General features: G+C 36.3%; 3 protein-coding genes across 4 annotated transcripts; 1 reads left to right on the top strand and 2 right to left on the bottom strand.

Annotated features, from left to right (window-relative positions):
- Positions 1 to 6,273: 6,273 nt before the first annotated feature.
- Positions 6,274 to 10,745, bottom strand: LOC133874315 (histidine-containing phosphotransfer protein 1-like). The gene is made up of 6 exons (XM_062312209.1): positions 10,573 to 10,745; positions 10,122 to 10,252; positions 9,949 to 10,017; positions 8,939 to 9,010; positions 8,622 to 8,694; positions 6,274 to 6,544 (listed from the first exon to the last, which is right to left on the bottom strand). Exons 1-6 carry the CDS (start codon positions 10,630 to 10,632, stop codon positions 6,470 to 6,472), a joined length of 480 nt encoding a protein of 159 aa, XP_062168193.1. The 5' UTR covers positions 10,633 to 10,745; the 3' UTR covers positions 6,274 to 6,469.
- Positions 10,746 to 12,398: 1,653 nt separating this feature from the next.
- LOC133873793 (uncharacterized) lies at positions 12,399 to 17,371 on the top strand. Of its 2 annotated transcripts, none has more exons than XM_062311559.1 (6): positions 12,399 to 12,801; positions 13,861 to 14,061; positions 14,139 to 14,216; positions 15,522 to 15,587; positions 15,847 to 15,912; positions 15,994 to 17,371. In XM_062311559.1, the coding sequence occupies exons 1-6, from the start codon at positions 12,502 to 12,504 to the stop codon at positions 16,822 to 16,824; spliced, it is 1,542 nt and encodes a 513-aa protein (XP_062167543.1). In that variant the 5' UTR covers positions 12,399 to 12,501; the 3' UTR covers positions 16,825 to 17,371. The 2 variants fall into 2 exon arrangements, with proteins under 2 accessions (XP_062167543.1, XP_062167544.1); XM_062311560.1 differs by having other exon boundaries at positions 13,864 to 14,061.
- A 274-nt stretch (positions 17,372 to 17,645) lies between these two features.
- On the bottom strand, positions 17,646 to 21,808 carry LOC133872631 (subtilisin-like protease SBT4.15). The gene is made up of 11 exons (XM_062310208.1): positions 21,722 to 21,808; positions 21,530 to 21,618; positions 21,307 to 21,404; positions 21,080 to 21,226; positions 20,860 to 20,965; positions 19,849 to 20,359; positions 19,379 to 19,479; positions 19,061 to 19,282; positions 18,867 to 18,975; positions 18,431 to 18,644; positions 17,646 to 18,300 (listed from the first exon to the last, which is right to left on the bottom strand). Exons 1-11 carry the CDS (start codon positions 21,806 to 21,808, stop codon positions 17,756 to 17,758), a joined length of 2,229 nt encoding a protein of 742 aa, XP_062166192.1. The 3' UTR covers positions 17,646 to 17,755.
- Between the last annotated feature and the right edge of the window lie 361 nt (positions 21,809 to 22,169).

Here is a 22,169-nt window from a genome sequence, read left to right on the forward strand (position 1 = left end):
TAGATTTAATGGATATTAATTTTTGATATCTGTATCTGTATGTGCGGATACTAGATAATTGCGAATAGCAGATGTGAACAGTTAGTATCGAATATTATAATCTAATTGATTTTGGTAAAATCTATCTATTGAATTAAAATAATAATAATAATAATAAAACTTGACTCTTGAAATTAAAGGAAACATAAAATTAACTAATAAAACTAAAATTAAACTATAGGACCCAATTAATTGTTAGGTCTTGTCCCGCATCATGTACGTTCCTCCCCGCCGGTCGTCTCTCGATCACCACCCTGCGTGTGTCTCGCCACGAAAAGGCACGTACGAGAATGCATGAACCTCGCAACTTCCACAAAGTCAAAAGTGGACGAGATGAAAAAGGAAAAGAATTTATGCATAACAAAAAAATGAGAATAAATTTGGTACGTAGATTAATTTCCCGCTAAAGCCAGGAGCTGAAACTCCAAAAAAACCAAGTACTCCCTTTTAGCTCTCTCTCTCAACAACAAAAATGGACGAGTCTCAAGCTGCTGTGAAGTTGCAGAGCACGTTCCGGAGCTTTAGCCACCGGCGCATGTTAGCGGACGCCATTATAATGAAGCTATATCTGCAGGTATATATTATATATATTTGCTCCAAGTCTCTATTATTTATTTTTATCTCTTGAATGTTTAACTGAAAAAATGATGATGATGATGATTATTATTATGAATTAGGCGGCACGTGATACACTTTGTATCACAGAACAGCAGTACGACTTTTTTTTTTTTTTTTGACATGCAGCAGTACGACTTTCTTGAATGAGAGTTCGAATACTCGGTGGACTCGGATCGGCTTTAATGCTTCTCTGGTTTGACTATTCTTGGAATTTTTATTTTTATTTTGCTTTTTATTTTTTATTTTTAAAATTAGGATCAGATAAAGAAGAAGGTGTGGTTACTGTTGGGGTTTGATGAATTTTCTTTAGTTTTTAGTTTTTCCTGGTACTGTTGAGATTTGATTTTCTTAGCTTATTATATATACATATAATCTTAGATTTTGTATATCAGTAAAAGAGTACCTCCTATCATATCAAATAGTTTGGGTTTGTCCCCGAGGGGTAGTTCAATCGGCTGGGGACCACGCCTCATGAAGCGAAGGTCACTAGTTCGAATCTCTCTCTCCCCTTCTTGTATAGACATGTCAAAAAAAAAAAAAAGTTTGGGTTTAGTTGTAGTGTAATTATAAGAAACATTTTTTTTATTACCGACAATCCATATAAGAACAGAACTAAAAAATAAGAATTTACAGGATTAGCAAAACAGGTTATTGTGTTGGGTTCGGGCTAATTCGGTTGACTCGCAAACTCGTTTAAGCCAATTAACCCAATGTCATCCCGTTTAGCTAATAGTGTCATAGTCAATCCGTTTATTACCCGAACCCGTTTAGCATAAGTTCAAACCCTATAACTTCGTGTCGTATTCGTATCAGATTCGCAGGTCGTGTCAAAAATTGTCAACCCTAAATTTACTTTTCGGAGATCAGATTTATTGAATATATATATATATATATATATATATATATATATATATATTATGTATTTTTTTTTTTTCAAAGGAGCCATCATTAATAGTCACCAAAAAAAAAAGAAAAAATCTTAATATTTTTTAAACAAATTTGGAGGCTTCTCGGTATGTCGACCCTGAATCCATAAATATAGAGTAATTTTAGAAGTCTCTCTTGTATTCTTTCAAAAATGAAGTAGCTTTTAAATTACAATTTGACCAAGATTCAATATTGATCAATCACAAGTTTAATGATGATTTTAAAACCCACATCATTATTGGAAGGATCCAAAAGAGACTTTTAACTTTACTCATAAATATATGAGCCTTTGTTGTTATCTTCACAATTAATAATTTGCCATCGTATCATATCAGGTAATATAACTTCTATTTGTATGAGCTATAATGTCTGTTTGTAAAAAAATGGTTGTAAAATATATTGGTTTTTCAGCATTGGATTGAAGCTATAATATTTTCTTCCATCTCTAACTCCAAGCCCTCTTTGCTTAATTTATTTTCTCAATTCAAGTTTATGTAAATTTTAATTTATCTGTAATATATACATATATTTTCTGAAGATTGATCCACGGCATCGTTATGGGCATTGCTTACATTTGTACTTCCACTACAAAAAAATCACCTTTTCTTGACGGTTTTTTTAAAAACCGTCTACAAATTTACAGACGGCTTTAATATAACCGTCTGAAAATTAAAATATACAGACGGTTTTATTAAAACCGTCTGTAAATTTATAGATGATTTTATAAAACCGTCTAGAAATTAATATTCAAACTAATTTCAAAACGGTTTTTTTAAAAGCCGTCTGCAAATTTAGAATATATTTTAATTTTCAGACTGTTTTATTAAAACAATCTGTAAATTTACAAACGGTTTTAATAAAACCGTCTAGAAATTAATATTCAAATTAATTTAGAGACGGTTTTTTTCTCAAACCGTCTGTAAGTCAACAGTTTACAGACGGTTTCAAAAGAAACCATCTGTAACATTTTTCTTTTTTCTTTTTCTGTTTTCTTTTTATTTCTTTTCTTTTCTTTTCCTGTTTTTTTTCTTTTTAAAACCCATCGTTCTTTATTTTCCCGTTGTTTCTTTCTTCCTCTTCATGTCCAAAACCCATCTCTCTCTCAGAGCCTCTTCGTTCTTCTTCCTCTCTCCGGCCTTCGATTGAAGATGGACGTCGACGGCATCTGGACGGTCGGCATGAACGGGACTCGCGACGGGATCTGGACGATCGGCTGGAACGAGATGCGCGACGGGTTCTCTCGACGGTTTTCGGCCGGATCCGGCCGAATCTGTTGAACGTACGCCGGTGTACGTGCGTGGGTTTGACAGATCCAGCCGAAACCCACGCTCGGCCTGATCTGTGGCCGGAATACAAAGAGAGATCCAACCCTTCCTCTCTCTTTCTATCCCCCCTCCAGCCCTCCTCGTCACCACTATCTTCCAAACCACCGGACGGATCTAACCGTGCTCATAACAATCTTTGGTTTTTTTTTGGGTTTGGATTGTGTTTGTTTATTTTGTATTTGTTTTTGGTTTGGAGTTAATGTTTGATGGGTAGTGTGAGAGGTGCGGTGGAGAAGAAGCTGATGGAGATGGAGAACGTGCGCATACGTGCGACTGTGACGACTTTTCGGTGGTTCCTTTAGCCGGCGAGATGGTGGAGATATTGAAATGGACAACCTTCCGGTGGTCCTTCAGCCGAATGGACAAAAATAATTATAATTATATTAGAAAATAATAATGATTATAATTTTTTTTTTTTTAAAAAAAAAAAACAAATTGTGAACGGTTTTGGACAAAACCGTCCATAACCCGGATTAGTGACCCAAATTCATGGACGGTTTGAAACCGTCTAGGAAAAACCGTCTGGACCTTTTTCCAGACGGTTTTTTGTAATTTCTAGACGGTTTCAAACCGTCCAGAATTGCCAAATTTTTTGTAGTATTCAACCATTGGTTGAGATCCAATCTTGCTGGTAAAGGTATTCTTGGACAGCTATTTTTTTTCGATACAATATTTTAGAATATTAATTAAATGATTAAATTTATTTATTTTTGATTACTCTAACGCATGGTTGGATCATGGAGCTGACAAAAAGATGGATATAAATGAATGTTCAAGATCAAAGCTCCGAGAACAATGCGTTAAGCACCTTTAATTGGACCTGTATGTGCTTCCATCATTCCATGTAACAAATTTAACGCTTCTATTTAATTGAAATTGGGTATATCTTTTGAAATGCATTTTGTTGCATGATAAAATGAATTTTCAAAGGCGCCATGATTGTTTTAGAGTTGATTTTTTATTTAATGGAAATAGGTAGAGAGGATCCAACATGAATATATACATCGTTGCTGAGGGGAGAATTATTCACAGCCAAAGTGGACATGACCTTCATACACTTAGCCACTTAGGGGAGAAGTGGATATTCGTTTTGTGCACCATGCCAGGGGGAGATCACTCAACGTAGGTAACTAGTAAGGTAAGTGATTGAAAAAGCACAAAAAATGTAATTTTTTTTTTTTTTTTTTGAAAACTTCACTTATAACCCCAAATGATTCATCACTTTTGCAATGAAGTAGTCAAATTTTAAAAAGTATCAATTTTTTTTCAACTTCAACCATCCGTTAGAATTTTCCGTAAAATCCTGTCAAAATTCTCAAAATATCCCTAATTGTTTTTAGGGAAAAAAAAATTGTAAGGATTTAGGTGTCGGTCAGAATTTAACGAAATTTGTTAAGATACCCATGCTTGAATATTTGAAAAAATTTATAAATTATTATTTTTTTTTTTTGAAAAAAAATGGGGTACGTACTTTTAGAATTTTGACAGGATTTAACGAAAAATTCTAACGGATGGTTGAAATAATTGAAAACATTAAAAGATGAATACCCTCAATTGACACTTTTTAAAGTTTGAGTACTTAATTGCAAAAGTGATGAACGATCAGGAGTTATAAGTGAAGTTTTTTTTTTTTTTTTTGACAAGTTTCTCATATTCCTATGCTCGGGTCTATCTTGGGTCCAGTTTTAGTTGAAATTAGAACTGCTAAAATTGAGATATGTGTCTCATAAGAGGATACATAAAAGTAATAAAAGACATGTCCCAATTATCTCATCAGGTCTAGCTAGTTTGGACTAAAAGTAAATCCAAGCCGAATCGGTTTTCTTGATAACTTATAGAAAGAGAAAGGAAGGTTCCATCATTCTAGCTTCTTGGCGGGAGGTGCTACGACAGCTGCCGGAAGCCTGGTGGCAGAGCATGGCATCTCCAGGTACAGTTGGTAGGGAATTCATGCATGAGAAAGTTGTTGGCACTGGCAATAACATGTTTGTTGCCCTTGCAAAATCAATGATCTGCTATGTAATCTATGGCATCTGATCCTCGATTGCTTTGACGTTTCAGTCCATCTCTGCTAATAGTGGTGGACATTACCGGCCTGGAGAAGAAACCCTCGACCGTTTCTTATCATTTCTAGTAGAAGATGGAGGAAACCTTCACGGAGTTCAGGTAACCGTTCCCTCTCATCACATTGTCTTGGAATTATATTTTCCTGAAAACAGTGTGAAATGCAGGATTTTGTACTGGCCATTAATTTATTTTTTCCCTAAAAAATACTGACCAGTTGTGTCCTCGATCTTCAGGTTATATTGTCAGTAAATTGATTTTTGGGTAGGTTTGGCACATTGGAACGATGGTTACCTAAAAACCAAAATGAACATTACCAACAGCAGAACCACAATGGATGTTCCCATATATTTTTTTTAAATAAAAATATGTATATAAATTCTTTTAAAATTAACTTTTTACCCTACTGCCTCATTTATTTTTTTTTATTTTTTTTTTTTTAGCTTTGTCCTCCCCGAACCTAAAATTATAGTTCCGCCCTGGAACATTATAGCGAATACAAGAAATAGAAATGAAATGATTGTTTGATGACAATACATGAATGACAAAATTTCCTAATTGAAATATAATTGGATTTCAACCATATTTCTTAAAATACCCTTATAAAAATACTATCCCAAAACTTTTTTTTTTTTTGAAAAATTATTCGTATTCGTCGTCTTTCACATGGGTCGCCGACCACCGCCTTGTGGGGGAGACAGACACCTGGAATGGTTTTTATAGAAGAATCACTATTCTTCTTCTTAGGAGATCGAATAGCTATTCTTAGCAATGGTGGCATAATCAAATGACAGAATAGCTATTCCATTTATGGATTTACTCTTCTATACCAAAACCTGCCCTTTATCTTTTCTATTCGCATTAATTGTTTGTGGTCTTGGTAGTTTAATTGTCATCACAGATGATTGTCTGACGGTATTGTTTGCGTTGCTTGTTTTCAGATAGATAGGGTTGAACCTGCAATTACTTGACGGTATGGTCTGCATTGCTCGAGGGGGAAAACGGTCGGTTGTTAATTTGTTGTAGAGATTCACAGATGAGGAGGAGATTGTCGGAGTTTCACCTGTGATGGATTTTCACGTTGAAATATATATATAACGTTGTTAGGCTCAAACCACTCTGAAGACTCACCAGATATTTATCTTCAATAATCACCTCCTGCTTTTCCTACTTGGAATGTTTGGGGGGAATAGAAAATCTGACCGTTTGTCAGTGAAAGTATAATCTGACTGCATCTGCATGATTAGCAAAATTGCCTCTAAAGACAATTTCTAATGTTGACATGTTGTCATGTCACGTCTGCATTGAACATGTTTTTATTAACAAATATTCTCTAGTTTTGTACTTCTGACGTTCAAAGATACTGTAAACAAAATGGAGAGGAGGGTTCATCTACTTCCTAGGCACTTGCTGTGAAAAGAAGTCAAGAATGTAAGAACCATACACTTCTTCACACATAAAAGATCGATGATGATAACCATTAATACTCAGAAACGTCATGCTGACCCATCAACATACTTGCTATCCAGTAATTGCCGGTTGGTCGCAATGGCAGAGATCGTCTTCTCCAGCTGCCCACCAAAAAAGCCAAAAAGGAAACAAATTTAAAACAAATTTGAAATGCCAAAAAGAAATCTGAAACTAAAAGTAAGAGGAAAATAAGGCTGGAACATGGAGTTGCTGGAATTGATTTGTGTTAGGTGCGTGTAGTCCTTTGTTAGGTATTAAGTCTGTTAGGAAAAATAATCTTTATTGCTTTATTAGTTGTTAAGTTCATTAGTTGTTTTTATTAGTTTACTATTGTTGTGTGAGTAGATGTCTCATGCATGTTTATCTTTTTAGGTTGTGATTTAGATATGATTAGGTTTTATCTCTTTTATCTTTTTAAGTTAGGTTGTTGAGTTATGAGTCAAATAGAAGTTCTATTTCACGTGGGACTCCATTTTCTATTGTATTCCATTCTTTTAAATACTGCATTGTTATTGAATAAAAGTAATCAATTAAGTAAATTATCAAACTTTGTGTTTGTGAATTTACAGCACCTCTAATTGCTCATAAGAAGTTTAGGATTCCTCAAAAATCCTATCATATCTATCGTTCTTATTAAGTTCTCACGTAAGAGTTTGTGCCTTAAACAGGAGTAAAAGGAAGAAATATTATGTGGCATCAATCTTCTTCATGATAAACAATCAGCAAAATGGGGCATGTATAAAGCTTAAGTGTTTTTTTTTTTTTTTTTTTTTTTTTTTTTTTTTTTTTTTTTTAAGATGAGATACAAATACAAGCGAAGGAAGCCAAAACCAAAACACAATTACAAGGGAGATCCTTTCCTACTATCGAGGGAAAGGTCTAATAGAGGAGAAGCAGAGGTGGCAGAATAGAAAGAGGTGTTCAGAAGTTTATTGGGGCTGAATTGCAAACGGGGCAGAGGATTTCTTGATGCGGAGGAAAAAATCTAGACAGATTCTTGCGGGAGGGAATGGCATTCCAATCAACTTCCACAAAAATAGTTTGTCTTTGGAGGATTTGGTAGAATGAGAATTTAACAAGAACGATAGATATGGTAAGATTTTTGAGGAATCTTAGACCTCTTATGAGCAATTAGAGGTGCTCTGATGTTCTGAACTTACAAAAACAAGGTTTGATAATTTACTTGATTGATTATTTTTATTCAATAACAAAGCAATATTTAAAAGAACGGAATACAATGGAAAATAGAGTTGAACTTTCATTTGACTCATAACTCAACAATCTAACCTGCTGTCAACAAGACTCCTAGATAAAAGAGATAGACCTAATCATATATATCTAAATAACAACATAAAAAGATAAACATGAGACGTCTACTCACACAACAATAATTAACTAATAAAACAACTAGTAAGACAATAAAACACTACTAAACTGAATAACCTAATAGATAATACTTTTTAACGGACCCAATACATAACAAGGACTACATACGTAACAATTTGAAGTTTCTATAAATTCTTCCTGTCCTAAACAGAGAGAGGATATTTGTCTGAGGGAGGACGCTGGAGAGACTTGCAGACTAAACAAGCTGAAAAATCCCCCATTTCTCAAGGTAAATTTCTATTCAAAATAATCTCAAATAATGATAATAACAACTATAAAGGAACATTAAAAAAATAAAAATACTTGTCTCAGGGGATGAATGGTCATTTTGAATGTTAGAGAAGTTGACATAGTTGTTCACCCATAGAGGCCTATGTCCATGATGGCTCAAACACCTACATCTTTCTTATACACATCAATTCATTATATATTTACAAGCTACCCACTGAAGGGTTTATATAGAAAATTATATGGTGATATAAAAGTACAAGCTAGTACAATACATAACTCTAACATTGAAAATAGGATGCAAATCTCTAATAGTTCCCTAAATCTCAAGGAGGATAAGTGTAATTTACCCAATTACAAAATTCCACATATTACATTTATTATTCTACCTACTTGGCAAGAAACAAAGCTACAAAGAGTTTTTATCCCACTAAATGAGAATCATATAAGTGACATATACAAGGTTAATTAAGGAATATACAAAAAAGAAGCTCTTTTCTTCATACCATTAAGTTAAATCATAATATATAAAAAAAATAATAATAATTACATCTTATGGATTACCTGTATTAGGGTTTGAAATTTGCTTCGCAGAAGACAATATTTGTGTGCGATTCTATTTAAGGCTTGTTGGCACCTGTATGGATAAAAATTATTGAAAAGTATAGCCAAAAATATATACTTTGTCATGAAGTACAAAAGAGCACTTGTGACATCACATATTCTGAAAGTATTGTGTTAAGTCTCACATTGGTTCGAAGGATTATAAAGGCGTTTTGCATGGATATATACTAATTAAATCTCACATTTCTAGAGACTTTCAATAGTGATTAGTCATTTTGGAGTATAATACAATCGTGAAAAATAGTATTAGAGTTAACCTTTCTTTGTTTTTGTCCTCAGAAGCTTGATGTAGATCATTACAAGCCAGTTTCAAGTGCTGCGCACCAATGCTGGGAGACGAAGTGCAGCAAAATGAGTAAGATTTATTAGATAATTAATCAAGTCATCATAATACTGAGGAAAGTTTATTCAAACTTTATATATTAATAGGTAAAATATAACTGATCAGCAAGATCGATATTCTTATGATATAATCAGGGGCGGAGCCACCTTGAGGCTTGGGGGGGCCTGGCCCCCCCCAAGCCCCAAGGTTCTCCCCAAAAAAAAAAAAAAAAATTTAAAAAAATTTAAAAAAAATTAAAATTTTACCCCACAATTTATTATTTCTTCTAATTTTGGCCCCCCCCAATTTTTTTTTTCAATTTGGCCCCCCCAACTTGGGAGGGCTGGCTCCGCCCCTGGATATAATCATTTCCTTTTGAAGAACAGTATGTGAATCTAAAAGAAGAGAACTTGGTGATTCTGATCTTCTTTCAAACTCCTTCACATGAATTTTCTCCTACTCATTTGCAGAATACGTTTACATATACAGATTGTGAAGCAAAAAAATAAAATAAAATGAATAATCTTGAATATTTAGCCAAATCTACATTAAAAGTGAAAAAAATTTAAAGGATGTCTAATCTAATTAACATTCATAGGGTGGACCTCATGAACAAGGTTGCTAGTAGCAATTATGTAAGCAGAGTACGAAGAATATAAATTAAATTATTAAATTAATAATTTCTCATCCGCTTAAGCTTTTAGGATAAGTAAATGATAATTCAACATGGTAGTAGATCAGTAAAAATCGTTCAAGCCTTGTCTCCGTGATTCACCTCACATTTCAATTAAATATTCCACGTGTTTAGTCTTACTAATTAAAGGAGAGTTTGAACCCACGTGTGAGAGTGAGAGTGAGAGTGTTAGAATATAAATTAAATGAATAAATTAACTATTTTTCGCTATCGAATTAAAGTTATAGTGATATATTGAAGCAGCATATTACCTTGAGCTACTTCCTTTTAGTTGATGCACAAAACTATTTAGCTTGCTAAAATCCACATCTTGCTGAGCCCTGCAAGTAGATCGATCATAATCTCAAAATACAAAAATTATACCCAAAATGCATGGATCAATTAATTAGTAGATATAAAATGGCAAAAGCGTCTCAAAGATTACAGATAATTGTTCATTTCCAATATGATCCTTTCCGCGTCTTTACAAAATATCATGATCACTTCTGCGACAAAATTGGGATTGCTTGCATCTTGCAGAACTTGAATTTGAGCAAACTGGCTGTCCAACATACCCTGCAAAATGCAAATCATATGTTTGAGACAGTTTCTCTAACAAAGCTCGGCAAAAACATGTTGAAAATGTCAATTTTTTTTTAATGTTTAAAATCCGGGAAGTTATTTGAAAAAGAAAATGTGAAAATTGGCCTAACAATTTACTAAGTTGACAATACTTGGTCAGTAGTCCAATACTTGCCGGTCAGTACGTGAAAATTAAGAATCAACCAAAACGAAAAATTTGATAAACTATAAGATAACCACAATTGACCAAAAATGAAAAACCCAAATAAGATATATGCTGTTGGAGGGAGGGAGAAGCATATATATGCAATTACCTCGTAAAACATGGATTGGATCAAGTTATTGTGCTGTGCTTTAAGCCCATGTAAGTCCATGTTGGCCGGTATAGTACTCAAGGAGTTTGAAGAGCAGTATGAAAATGAGAGAGAGAGAGAGAGAGAGAGAGAGAGAGGGCTGATCGGTGAGGGGCTGCGACGAGCAGGGAATTTTTTTTTTATATATTTTCTGACTATTTAGTTGCATGGCACATATGGCAAGTCTAGAAAAAGTCAAGTATTTTTGAAGATATTCCAGTTTTTGAATCCCTATAAAGATTTGGTGGTACTCCGTGCCCTAGTTTATGTCATAGACTCATAGTACGCCCTTTTTTTTAGTCTACATGGTCAATATCTTGTTCAAATAACGAGTAGCCACTCTAGTTTCTCCTTTTGCCTTTTCTTTCTTTTTTTTTTTAAAAAAAAGAAGTGATAATTTACGTGTCTTTCCCGGTTTCCCCTCTCCCCTTCCCTTGTTGTAGCTCAAAGAAAAAAAAAAAAAAACTAATTTACGTGGCCCAACCTCGAAAACTTTATATTATACATGGTAAAATCCTGGGCCTTGTGGGATCAGGTTCTCTACATAGAATGGACTTACACAAGAGGCCCAATACAAAAAGTAAGCCCAAACTTGAATCCTCAAACGGCCAAGCCCAAGGTTCAAGTCCTATACCAATATTGGATGATGACCTTGAAAAAGGTCGTCAGAGAAAGTGGCCCAATAGCGAGCCAGTTCGGAGCAAGTGGGCACAAGCTGTAACCGATAACCACGGTTGCACTTTTGGAAGTGTGTTCCAGTACGAGATAAGGAAATCCCAGCCTTTTCCCATAGGCCATAGTAGAGAGTCTAGAGTAGAGACAGTCAGACAGACACAGACCGAGATAAATGGATGAGGACCTGGTGCAATGGACAAGCTTGGTCTTTTCCACTACACGACAATAAATATAATTTCTCATTTTATTTTTATAAAATTTACTTGTCCAAACAGAATTTTTAATCATAAATATTAATATGAAAAAACTTGATCACTTAATTGAAAAATAATAATTAAGATATTTTTTTGATAAATAAAAGAATAATGTTACTTTTTACGCCTATTTCACATTGATTAAGGTAGTATATTTTAAATAGTTTTTCATGTCATTCATTTAAAATATGCTACATTAACCAATATAAAATTATTATAATAAATTGGTTTGATTTTTTTTTTTTTTTTTTTTTTTTAAGAATATCATTACTCTAAAGCTTGTTTGTTTCGACCTAAATTGTTTGATGTTAGAATTTTGGCCAACGACATCTCATGCGTCGAAGAATGACCTGCGACTCCGCGAGCGAGTGTGCGAGTGAGAATAAGAAATTTAAATGCAAAAAATAGTTTACAAAAATATAAAGAGAAATCATTTTACGCAGCGGTTTTAACCAAAACTTTCAATAGTACCAAATAAAACAATAATAATAATAATAAAAAAACGGAAAAATATTCTACAAAATGTAAGAAAAGGTCTTTCTGGTCCTCCCCCAACCACGTATCCACTCGCACCTAAAAAAAACCCGGCAAAAACGCTGTGGAACTGAAACGCACACAATCACTAAAACACACTTGGCTGTTAAATGAACAGCCCACGTGTCCTTCAACTCCACACCGACTGTTTACGTGCGAGGATTAGCACGTGCGAAATCGCCTACGTGGGCACGACTGAGACGTGGCGATTATGGATCCCTCAGCCCGAGTAGCAAAGATGTCTAGCCGTGAGCTGGCGTGACAAGTGGCGACCCGATACATTCTGTGGGCTTTAGCTAACTAGCCTAACTAGTTTCGGCACCCACAAAAACAGACTCTCTCTCTCTCTCTGTAGTCTGTACGATACCTTGCTGTTCTCTGAAGGAACACTAGTAGCTCTTTCTCTCTCTCTCTCCGTGTCTTAGCTATGGGTTCCGAGAGATGTTATGTGTGGAGCTCGTTGTCGTGCTCGTCTGTTTCCACGACGTCGTCTTCGGTGTCGGCGGCGGTTGACGTGGCGGATCGGATGGTGAGGATAGAGCTGGAGGCGGCGGAGGCTCTGGCGGACTTGGCTCATTTGGCGGTGCGAGTGAGTGGTGGAAGGGAATGGGGGAGCAAAGGGAAACGCGCCAGGAAGCGAGTCAAGAGCGAGTCGCCGCCGGGTGACTCGGCGTTGAAGCTGAACCGGGTGGTGGACTCGGTGCCTAGCTCTTCGGATCTCGCTGAGGTTAGTTCGTTTAGATTACTAGGAACTGTCACTTTCTCATTTTTATTTTTATTTTTATTTTTTTTATTTTTTATTTTTATTTTTTTTTATGTTTGCACTAAAAGTCTTGGGTTTTTGTATTAAAAGATTCTGCTTGTCCAAAAGTAGTAAATTTAATCTCTTTACTGACTAGAGGAATAAGAGAGAGAGAGAGTTCAGAGACTGAGGTAGCTTATTGGGTATGCTATATTTGTGTTTGTGATATGGGAGTCTGACTGTCTATTGTGGGTGAGGATCCTAACTTGGTTCTTGTCTCAATTAAACTCTGCAGCTTAAAATAGTACGCATATAAAATGGACCATGAATTAATACATATTCTTACCTGTCTCTTTGAGTTGATGAATGTTAAATTAACACCGATTCCAAAGTTTTATCTATCCTTTAATTTATATTCTAACACGTGTTAATTAAGTGAGTCGCTGGTAAAATGTAGAGTTCGGTTTGAAAACAGGACTTCTGCATTAATATCACGTTAAATTATCGGTTATTTCAAAAGCTTAAGCTGACATGATGTGAGAACACTTTATATAATACACCTTCAATGTGACAAAAAAGCTTTAGAGGAAGTGGAAATGAGAATGTGGTGATTCTGTGTGGAATTTTATTGTAATGAAGGTAGAGATACACCATACCTCGAACGAACTGATTTTTTTTTTTTTATAGAAGTATAAAGGGCTACAAGACCAAAGCCAATAGATATAAGAGATGGAATATTGAAATTGAGCTGATAAGACATACAAAGTTAGTGACTGTTGTTGAAATTTCTTCCGAATATTTTCAGAAATATTGTGCTTGACACGACAAATATAGAATGTGGAAGGAGTCCCATGAGTTGAGTGCATCACTCAAAACACTACTTTGAATTTCTCCTTCGCTTCTCCCTTTTGTTTTCATTTAGGTTCCTAGATTTATATATGTCTCTATTTGGTTAGACAACCAAATGACATTTGAATTTAAACATTTTTGGGTCACCAAGTCGCACTATTTTGTGCAGGACTTGAGAAATATTTTTGTTTATAGCAGGATCAAGCAGTAGTAAGTCAGCAGCAATGTGAAAAGAGGTGCACAACTGTATTGTTAGAATCCGAAAAGACTGAGCAGAACCCCAGAAAAACAGAATTGAAGGCTGAGCAGGATTCTGAATGGCCTTTTCCAACTCGTAACTGCACCACAAGTTACACGTCATTTGGTTTCCGCAAATCAAGACGAAATTTAACTGAGGTACTGAAGCTCTCAAATGTTGTTTCTCTGGAATGCCGTTCTATTACAGCTTTTCTAATTGAAACTTTCCTGTTTAGACTGAAAAGGAAGAACGGAGAATACGCAGGGTATTAGCAAACAGAGAGTCAGCTAGGCAGACAATTCGCCGCAGGCAGGTAAGCTACTAACCGTAAAGAATGATTATCTTGAAGGTTGCCAGCCTCATACTTAGTATAGGTGAAGAACAGTTGTTAAGTATTGCTGCAGGCAGGTGATCAAATTGAGCTTGGGGTGTTAAAAACATATGGGAGTGGGAAAATTCACTATAATTATACTCCAAGCAGCACCTCTTACTGGGAATTTACTTTACCTTGTTAAACAACTCTAGCAACAGTAGTGGATCTGCCACTGTCACTGTTTTCACTGTTCTCAGTATGCCTTAGTAGTAATCTAGATGCTGACTAATTTATTAAGTCTTATGTTTCAGTTATTTAACATGGACACTTCAAAGTACCTGAAGTGCCTGTGTTGGACATTTGATAACATGAGTAAGGGATTTTATGCTATTCGGAAAACATTTCTTAGCGTGTAGAAGTTCCTTGAGACTTTCTTCCTAATCTGTCCCTTGGTTTGCATGGATCTTTTGGTTTAGTAAAAAGATCTAAATTCAATAGAAGTCAACCAAGATAACTTTTTAGTTTTAATGATTTAGCTGTGTCTTTGCGTCCTAAAATCTGGGGATTACACAAATCTGATACCAAGATAAGCACCTGCATCCAGCACCCAATACGGTCACCCAAGTCAATGTAAAATGGGCTTTCTTAAGTTCTGCTCTTTAGCAACATATGTTTTAGTTTTTCATTTTGGGATAACTGCCCAAATGTAATTACTTGTTTATCTCAATGAAAAGTGGTTTATAGAAAATAGATGTCGTCATACAAATCAATGGGCTCTTCACGTTTAACAGCTACAGAGAAAGTAAGTTATTCTGATGTGTTTGAGTGCCTAAAATAGGTGAACCATAAATTGGTTTTTTTTGTTAGTCAAGTCAAAGTGTTGTAGCCATAAAGTAAAAGTATAACTATTGTTATTGTTAATTTGTAAAAAAATTATTAAACGATTAGAGAAAACATTTTATCTACATTTTACTTTTCAAAATAATTAACTAACCATTATAAATGAATTTAAAGAACTGTTCACTCCATGGCACGAAGAAATAATTTACTTGCCTTTACTTGACACAATTTTTGTAGTATATATATGTCAAAAATTAATTATCAAAAAAAATATATGTCAAAAAACTTCAATGTATCCATATTCTTTATTTTCCATGCAAGTAGCATTGTCTGCAGTGACAAGTTAAACGAATTACAAGTCTTGAATACAATGCAATTACAACATAGATGCATTCACGACATTCTAAAAAAATTGTTAGTTTACTTAAATTAGATTTTCTTCTTCCTTTTTCTTCTGGTGTCCAGGCTCTATGTGAGGATTTAACCAGAAAAGCTGCCGATCTGGCATGGGAGAATGAAAGTTTGAAAAGGGTAGGGAATAGTCCCCTATTATCAGTATCTTCTTATACAGCTTATTCTCTCTCTCTCTCTCTCTCTCTCTCTCTCTCTCTCTCTCTCTCTCTCTCTCTCTCCCTCTCTCTCTAATGGACAAGGGCATGTAGTATGGAAGTGGTATAAAAAAATGTTCTTGTAGTATTTATAGTAGTTGTAATCTTTTTTCCACCCCTTGAAATCATTTAAACATCATCTCATTAATTTGTTCCCATATCGTGACATTTCTAATGAGAAGGAAAAGGAGCTGGCTTTGAAAGAGTATCAGTCCTTGGAAACCACAAATAAACACTTGAAGGAACAGGTAAGTTGAAGTTCACATTTTGGAGATGTTTGATATTAAAAGAATTTTCACTTGTTTTGACATGCTCTACGATTTAAGCAGATGGCAAAGGCAATAAAGGCTGAGATCGAGGAAACTCCATGGGAGCAAAAGTCAGCTGATGTTGCAGAATTCTCTTCATCTACAAATTTCCCATTGCTCTGGTATAACCATCCTCTATTTACGCCTGATTTCTGGCCTTCTATCATTCAATCTTCAAATCATGTTCAATCACTGCATGGGAGACAAAGTGCTACTTGTAGGCCTGGTACTTCTCAAGAACAAGAAAACCGCATGGATGTCAATGGGCCAAGAACCCCATTATATGTACTCCCATATCCTTGGTTCTTCCCTCTTCCTGATCTTGGGAATGGAGTCCAACCTCAGCCCTACATTGGTGTGAAAAACAAAGAAGATGAAACTTCTGATAGTAACCAATATGATGCTAGTTCATCTTCAAAAATTGTTTCAGATGAAGAGAACCCCTATTGCTTTTTCCCCATTAAAGTAAAGACAGAAGCTTCTGGCTCAACAGAAGTCAGACCTCCTAATGATCTAAGTGAGACCCCAGTTGGATTCCCTCCGGATGGAGGCGGTCAGCATACAGGAGCTCACTCCAAGGAAATGCTCTTTACACCACCACTAAATTGTGCCCAACCTGAATCTACTGTCAAGCACGAGAGCAGGCCCCTATCAGATGACCCTCCCAATATTGCAACACCTTCAACTGCTTGTCATATTGTCAATGCTATGCCAGAAAAGAAGCAGGAATCAGTCGGTTACCCAAGTACGAAGCTAATTGATGTGGTTTCTGCAGCCGAAGCGAGAAAGAGGAGAAAGGAACTGACAAAGCTAAAGAATCTCCATGGCCGTCAATGTCGGATGCGCTGTTGAGTTGTATAGCCAAGAGTTGGGTGAAGAAATCAAAAGAACCGTTTGTCCCTAGTTTTTGCATGGGCTTAGTGCTTAGTTATAAAGAAATCGTTGAGAATTTGCCAGGTGTAGTACAATTGATCGTAACCATAAAAGGCCTTTGAAAGAACAGAGGCCATCTTTAAGACTGACCGAGTTTCAAGACTTTGTCTTCTAGGATTCTTCGATGTGATGCGAGTGAAAACACTTAAAGGAAGAGATGAGAGGGATTCTTCAAGAGTGTTATTTTCTGAGTGCTTTATTCTAGGAAGTTTTGTGAGTAAATGAGCACGTTCTTAATCATACAAAGCTGCCATTTGATGGGCTTTAAGTTGGAGAAGGGCAGCGAAGGAAAAGCAGAGTGCTGACCTCTTGTAACCACACGTAATGACTTATAGTCCTTTTTGCAGCGAGAACAGTTTATCAATAAGGTTGAGCTTACGTTATTGAGTCATACTGTTTTCAGGGTTATTGTCATATCTGCAGGATTCTGCATTGCATTTTTTAACAAGGCATTCTCTTTGAAATCTATCCTCTCACGTTACAGACACTCTGGGTTGTATTTGTTGCACCAACAGGTATGTGGATCAAGTTTTGTCCATTGCACTGCTTGGATAAAAACATAAGCCTCAATCCTTCTATATGTAGCTTTGAGCTTTCTGTCAAGCAACTTTGCTGACACCCCTTATAGATATCTGTTTGACAAAAAAAAGAAAAAAAGAAAAAAAAAAAAGGATCTTGGAGTTGAATGGAAAAGACAGGTTGAGTTGAAATAAGTGGTTCTTTTTCTTTATTTGATCCTGAACCGCACAACAAAGATTGAACCACTTGGAAAACTACCAAGCAACTGACAATAGAAGGTGAAGAAATTGGCTACAAGCCTACAAGAAGCATGAATAGAACCGAAGTAGACCTACTCTAATGGCCTATAAATAAGGATATGGCTCTTCACACTATGCTTGAAGTCTTTCCACTCTAGTAAAGCCGATATTATTTGAGTCTCATTCCGCTTTAAACCGCCCTTCACCACAACCTTGAAAGACATCTTTTGGTGCAAGCTGTTGAACTTCAAAGTTTCTGGGAAAACCCTGATAGAAAGACTTCTTGGTGATGTCACCTTCACCTTGTACACCGACTTATCGTGCCCTACGTTGGTCACAGTCCGGTGGAAGGTGGCGAGAATTCTGGAACTGTTTTTCTTGAGCTGGGTATGCAGATTAGGGTAATTGAGGCCATCAGTGCCTTGTGCAGGCTGAAACTTGGAGCAGTCATATTTCTTGTGGCCCCCAGCAATTAGCCCAATGGACGTGCCGTTGTAGCCTTGTTTGCATAGGAATCTGATATAGGAGCTGATGGAAATGTCATAGACTAGTCCAGGGTGTGCTGCCTTTATTGGGTTTATCTGTCCTGATCCAGAGCCCAGCTCGGCCTCCACTTCTTTGATTTTCATAGGTGTGGCTAAATCAAGGAGTTGACAAAAATATAGATTTAGAAACTGATTTTAGTCTAGGTATGAGCAAGAATTTCATCAATATTTTTAAATGGATTTAGAAACTTAATTCACTGTATGTAGCTTAGGAGGCCTCACCAGTAGTCATGATAGCAGACTTGATTGCAGCAGGTGACCAGTCAGGGTGGAAGGACTTGACATAGGCAGCAGCTGCTGCAGCATGAGGGCAAGCCATAGATGTTCCTGATATTATGTTGAATAAAGCATGCCGCTTATCAGTTGGATCCCCTGTTATTGTTGCCAGTCTTGAATAAGCAGCTAATATGTCTAGCCCTGGTGCAGCGATATCAGGCTGTCCATTGACAATTAGTACATGAGAGAGAGGGGGGGCTGCAGCAACCTTAGCCTGTCCGGGATTCCCTATAATTGACTACTTGAATTGCACGTAATTTGAGCAATTCCACAAAGAGAGGGGCTGCAAAACTCTAGGCTGCAGTACTCATCTTTGTGAGCCCGGGTTGCATGTAATTCAAGCAGCTCAATTGCTGGGATCCCTATTAGAGAGAGATTTTACCTTAAGGATGTTGAGGGCGATTGATGGAGGACCTCTGGACGAGAAAGAAGCCACAAAGGGAGCACTAATGTTATAAGTTTTGGTCTTTTCTATTACAGCCTGAGGGTTTCTGCAATTAATTCATCCCAAAACAGAGCTCAGTGGTAAATACATGCAGTGGAAACGCTTTTTTTGACATTTATAATCAAACCTACTTGGTAGAATTAATGTAGTGTTCAATCCTTATGCCATCGATGGGGAGGACAAAGGTCCCGGGGACAAGAGTGGTGAAAGCTATATCTGTCCGTTCATCAAGTGCCATGATTGCCCCAGCACCACCCAACTCTTTGATGGTGTAATCCTGGCCGCTGTTTCCCATGCAGAACACGATATTTCCCTTCACCTTATCCATGCTTATAGTCCCATAGTCACAAGCACTATCATCACCCCGAACACTCATGTTAATCGATCAGAATTCAAGAAAGTAGATAACTTTTAAACTTCAGTACCAAAAATCAAGCTTAAAATCATACCTGGCATTCCCAAAGGTATCTCCACTACTGTTAGCTGCAAGGGTTCCACTGGTTAAAGGGTACATCTTTCTCTTCGGTGAAAATGTGTTAATCGCAATTCCCTACCAACCAATGGAGAAAACAATACAATATTAGTGTGTTAAAGTTACTAGTTTTATTTATTAAGTGTAGAGTGTAGGTTCAAAATCATATATTTGCATTTATGATATTATATTAGATTATGAAAATTTTGATTAAAACTCCATGAGTTTTTGCTCGATTTGAATTTACTCCTTTGAATTTTTAATTTGACTTTTAACTCAAATTTTTTCATCGATCACGTCGTTCAAAAGTTCAGTAGTTTAAAGGTCGATTGAAAAATTGAGGGAGTATATTATTCGAATTGAATGAGTTCTCTAAGTTTTTTTTTTTAAATAAAAAAATTCTCAATTATCTAAAAAATTAAATGGAAAATAATGAATTAGACTTACAAAAAATCTCTTGCCGGAACCGAGAGTGGCCACCGTCCTGAACTGCCTATCAATGCCACTGGCAGCAACGGTCATGATCCACGGAGCAATATTTTGGACCGTTGAAGTGTAGGGCCCATCATTTCCAGCAGAGCATGAAGTCAGAATCCCCTTCTTCATGGCATGAAAAGCTCCAATGGCAATCGGGTCCTCAAAAAGGTTCCTGGAGGGGCCACCTATAGAGACCGATATCAAGTCGACCCCATCAGCAATGGCATCATCAAACCCTGCCAAGAGATCCATGTCGCTGCAACCCATGGTCCAGCATACTTTGTACATAGCAATGCGCGCCGATGGTACGCCACCACGTGCCGTGCCTTTAGCTATGCCGTAGAGGCTGGCTCCCCTAACATGTACTCCGGCTAAAGTGGAGGAAGTGTGAGTGCCATGGCCATCGTCATCGGCTGGACTAAGATTCACCGTACCAGGATCTTGGTTCTCTAGATTGGAGTACCTTGCACCTATCACCTTTCTGCCCATGTTTCATGATCAAAAGAATGAGAAAAATTCTAAATTCTACACCTACTGTATAGAAAAATTTCCAGTATTCACTAATTTTAAACTTGAATGACAACATATTTACATCCCTGCATGTACATATGCACAAGCTAGGAACGCATAATCATATATTAGATTTAATTTAGTTACAAAAACTAGGTTTAATTTAGAAATTAATTATTAACATGGCATTACTACAAGTAGTCTACAACCATAATATCCAATATTAAAATATTAATTAAATAGTTAAATTTTTTATTTTCTATGGCCTTTAAGCTTTTAAAATAACTAATTATTTAACACATGAGATCGCTGTAAATGCATATCTTGAATTTGAATATTATTTTCGGACTTTTGCTCCAACCCAGTTTATAAACCCAATATAAAAAAAAATTATATCATTTCAATTAAATAGTTCATGTGTTAAAATATTCATTCGAACATTTTTCCTATCATTTCCTCCTGGAAGTTTACCTGTTGCAGCCAGTGAAGTTGCCACCCGTAACACATTTTCCCTTCCATTTAGCTGGAACAGGCCCATAGCCTTTGTCGCTGAAACTGGGAGCACCTACCCAAATTCCTACATATATAATAATAAATATTGATTCATATTTCTCAATTCATTTGAGAAATTAAGAAACTTTTGTATATATATGTCAGGGATGGGTAGGGGAAAAAGAAGAAGTTTATCAACCTGTATCCAAGAGGCCAACAATGATATCGCTCTCTACTTTGCGGTTTCCTCCTCTAAATGTTTTTCGCATTCCTAAGAAATCCCATGATCTTGTCGTATGAAGCTTGAGCAATGTGTTTGGAAACACCGATACCACTCCCTCTTCATCTGGCAGTCAATGCAAGCGTATATATATAATATGAGAGGAAATTATAATATCACATCAATCTTGAGAGTCATAATCTCACCTGATATTCTCTTTACTTCGTGGGGCAATAGCCTGGCTGCGAACCCATTGAAGCTCTTTTTGTAGCTATATATTTTGGATTCTCTAGCTACTTTCTGACTGCAAACATTAAATATTAATGCTAGTACATGAGATGATGATCATTAATAATTGGTCACTGGAAAAAAAAAAAAAAACAATCTAACAGTATTGATATGACAGAAGATTAAGGTTTTGACTAGTACTCTCCAATTGCCGTCAAAAGCAGGTTGTGGTGGTCGTCCATGACAGAAGTTTCCGCCTCCGGCAGCTCTCCCATGTAGACAATGTATGCCTTTTTGTTCGTCACGAATTAGCATACACCCATGTTAGTTCATCAATCACTGGTGCCTCAACAGAATACAAACCCCCCAGAATGATTGGATGTACGTACATACCTTTCTTTCATGGGCATTTGATCCATGCACTGTCGTTGTTACGAGAAGGAGAATCAGCACAAGCATTTGTTGTAGAGTTTGGAACATCTTCGTTGTATTCATTAATCTCTTTCTCGATCTCTCTCTATCTCAAAACTGAAACTTGTGGGTGGCTTAATTGGTATTGATAGAGAGAAGAGAGCTTATATATATGTATATATATATAGGTATCTCTGCTTCTGTACGTGATGATGCTACGTATTTACCCCTCTCTCTCTCTCTCTGTGTGCGCGAAAGGTACGCTGAAGAATGAGATTTATTGACTGATCATGAGCAAAGGGGGAGAGGAGATAGTAATCTGTTTAAGATTTTGAGGATATGGTGGCTTAGATTTTGGATCTTTTAAGTCCGGTGATGACCAGCTAGATTCATTCCATGTGTGAAGGGAAATGTGAGAAATGAAGTAATT

Source organism: Alnus glutinosa, chromosome 7 (assembly GCF_958979055.1).
Source record: "Alnus glutinosa chromosome 7, dhAlnGlut1.1, whole genome shotgun sequence".
NCBI lineage: Eukaryota > Viridiplantae > Streptophyta > Magnoliopsida > Fagales > Betulaceae > Alnus > Alnus glutinosa.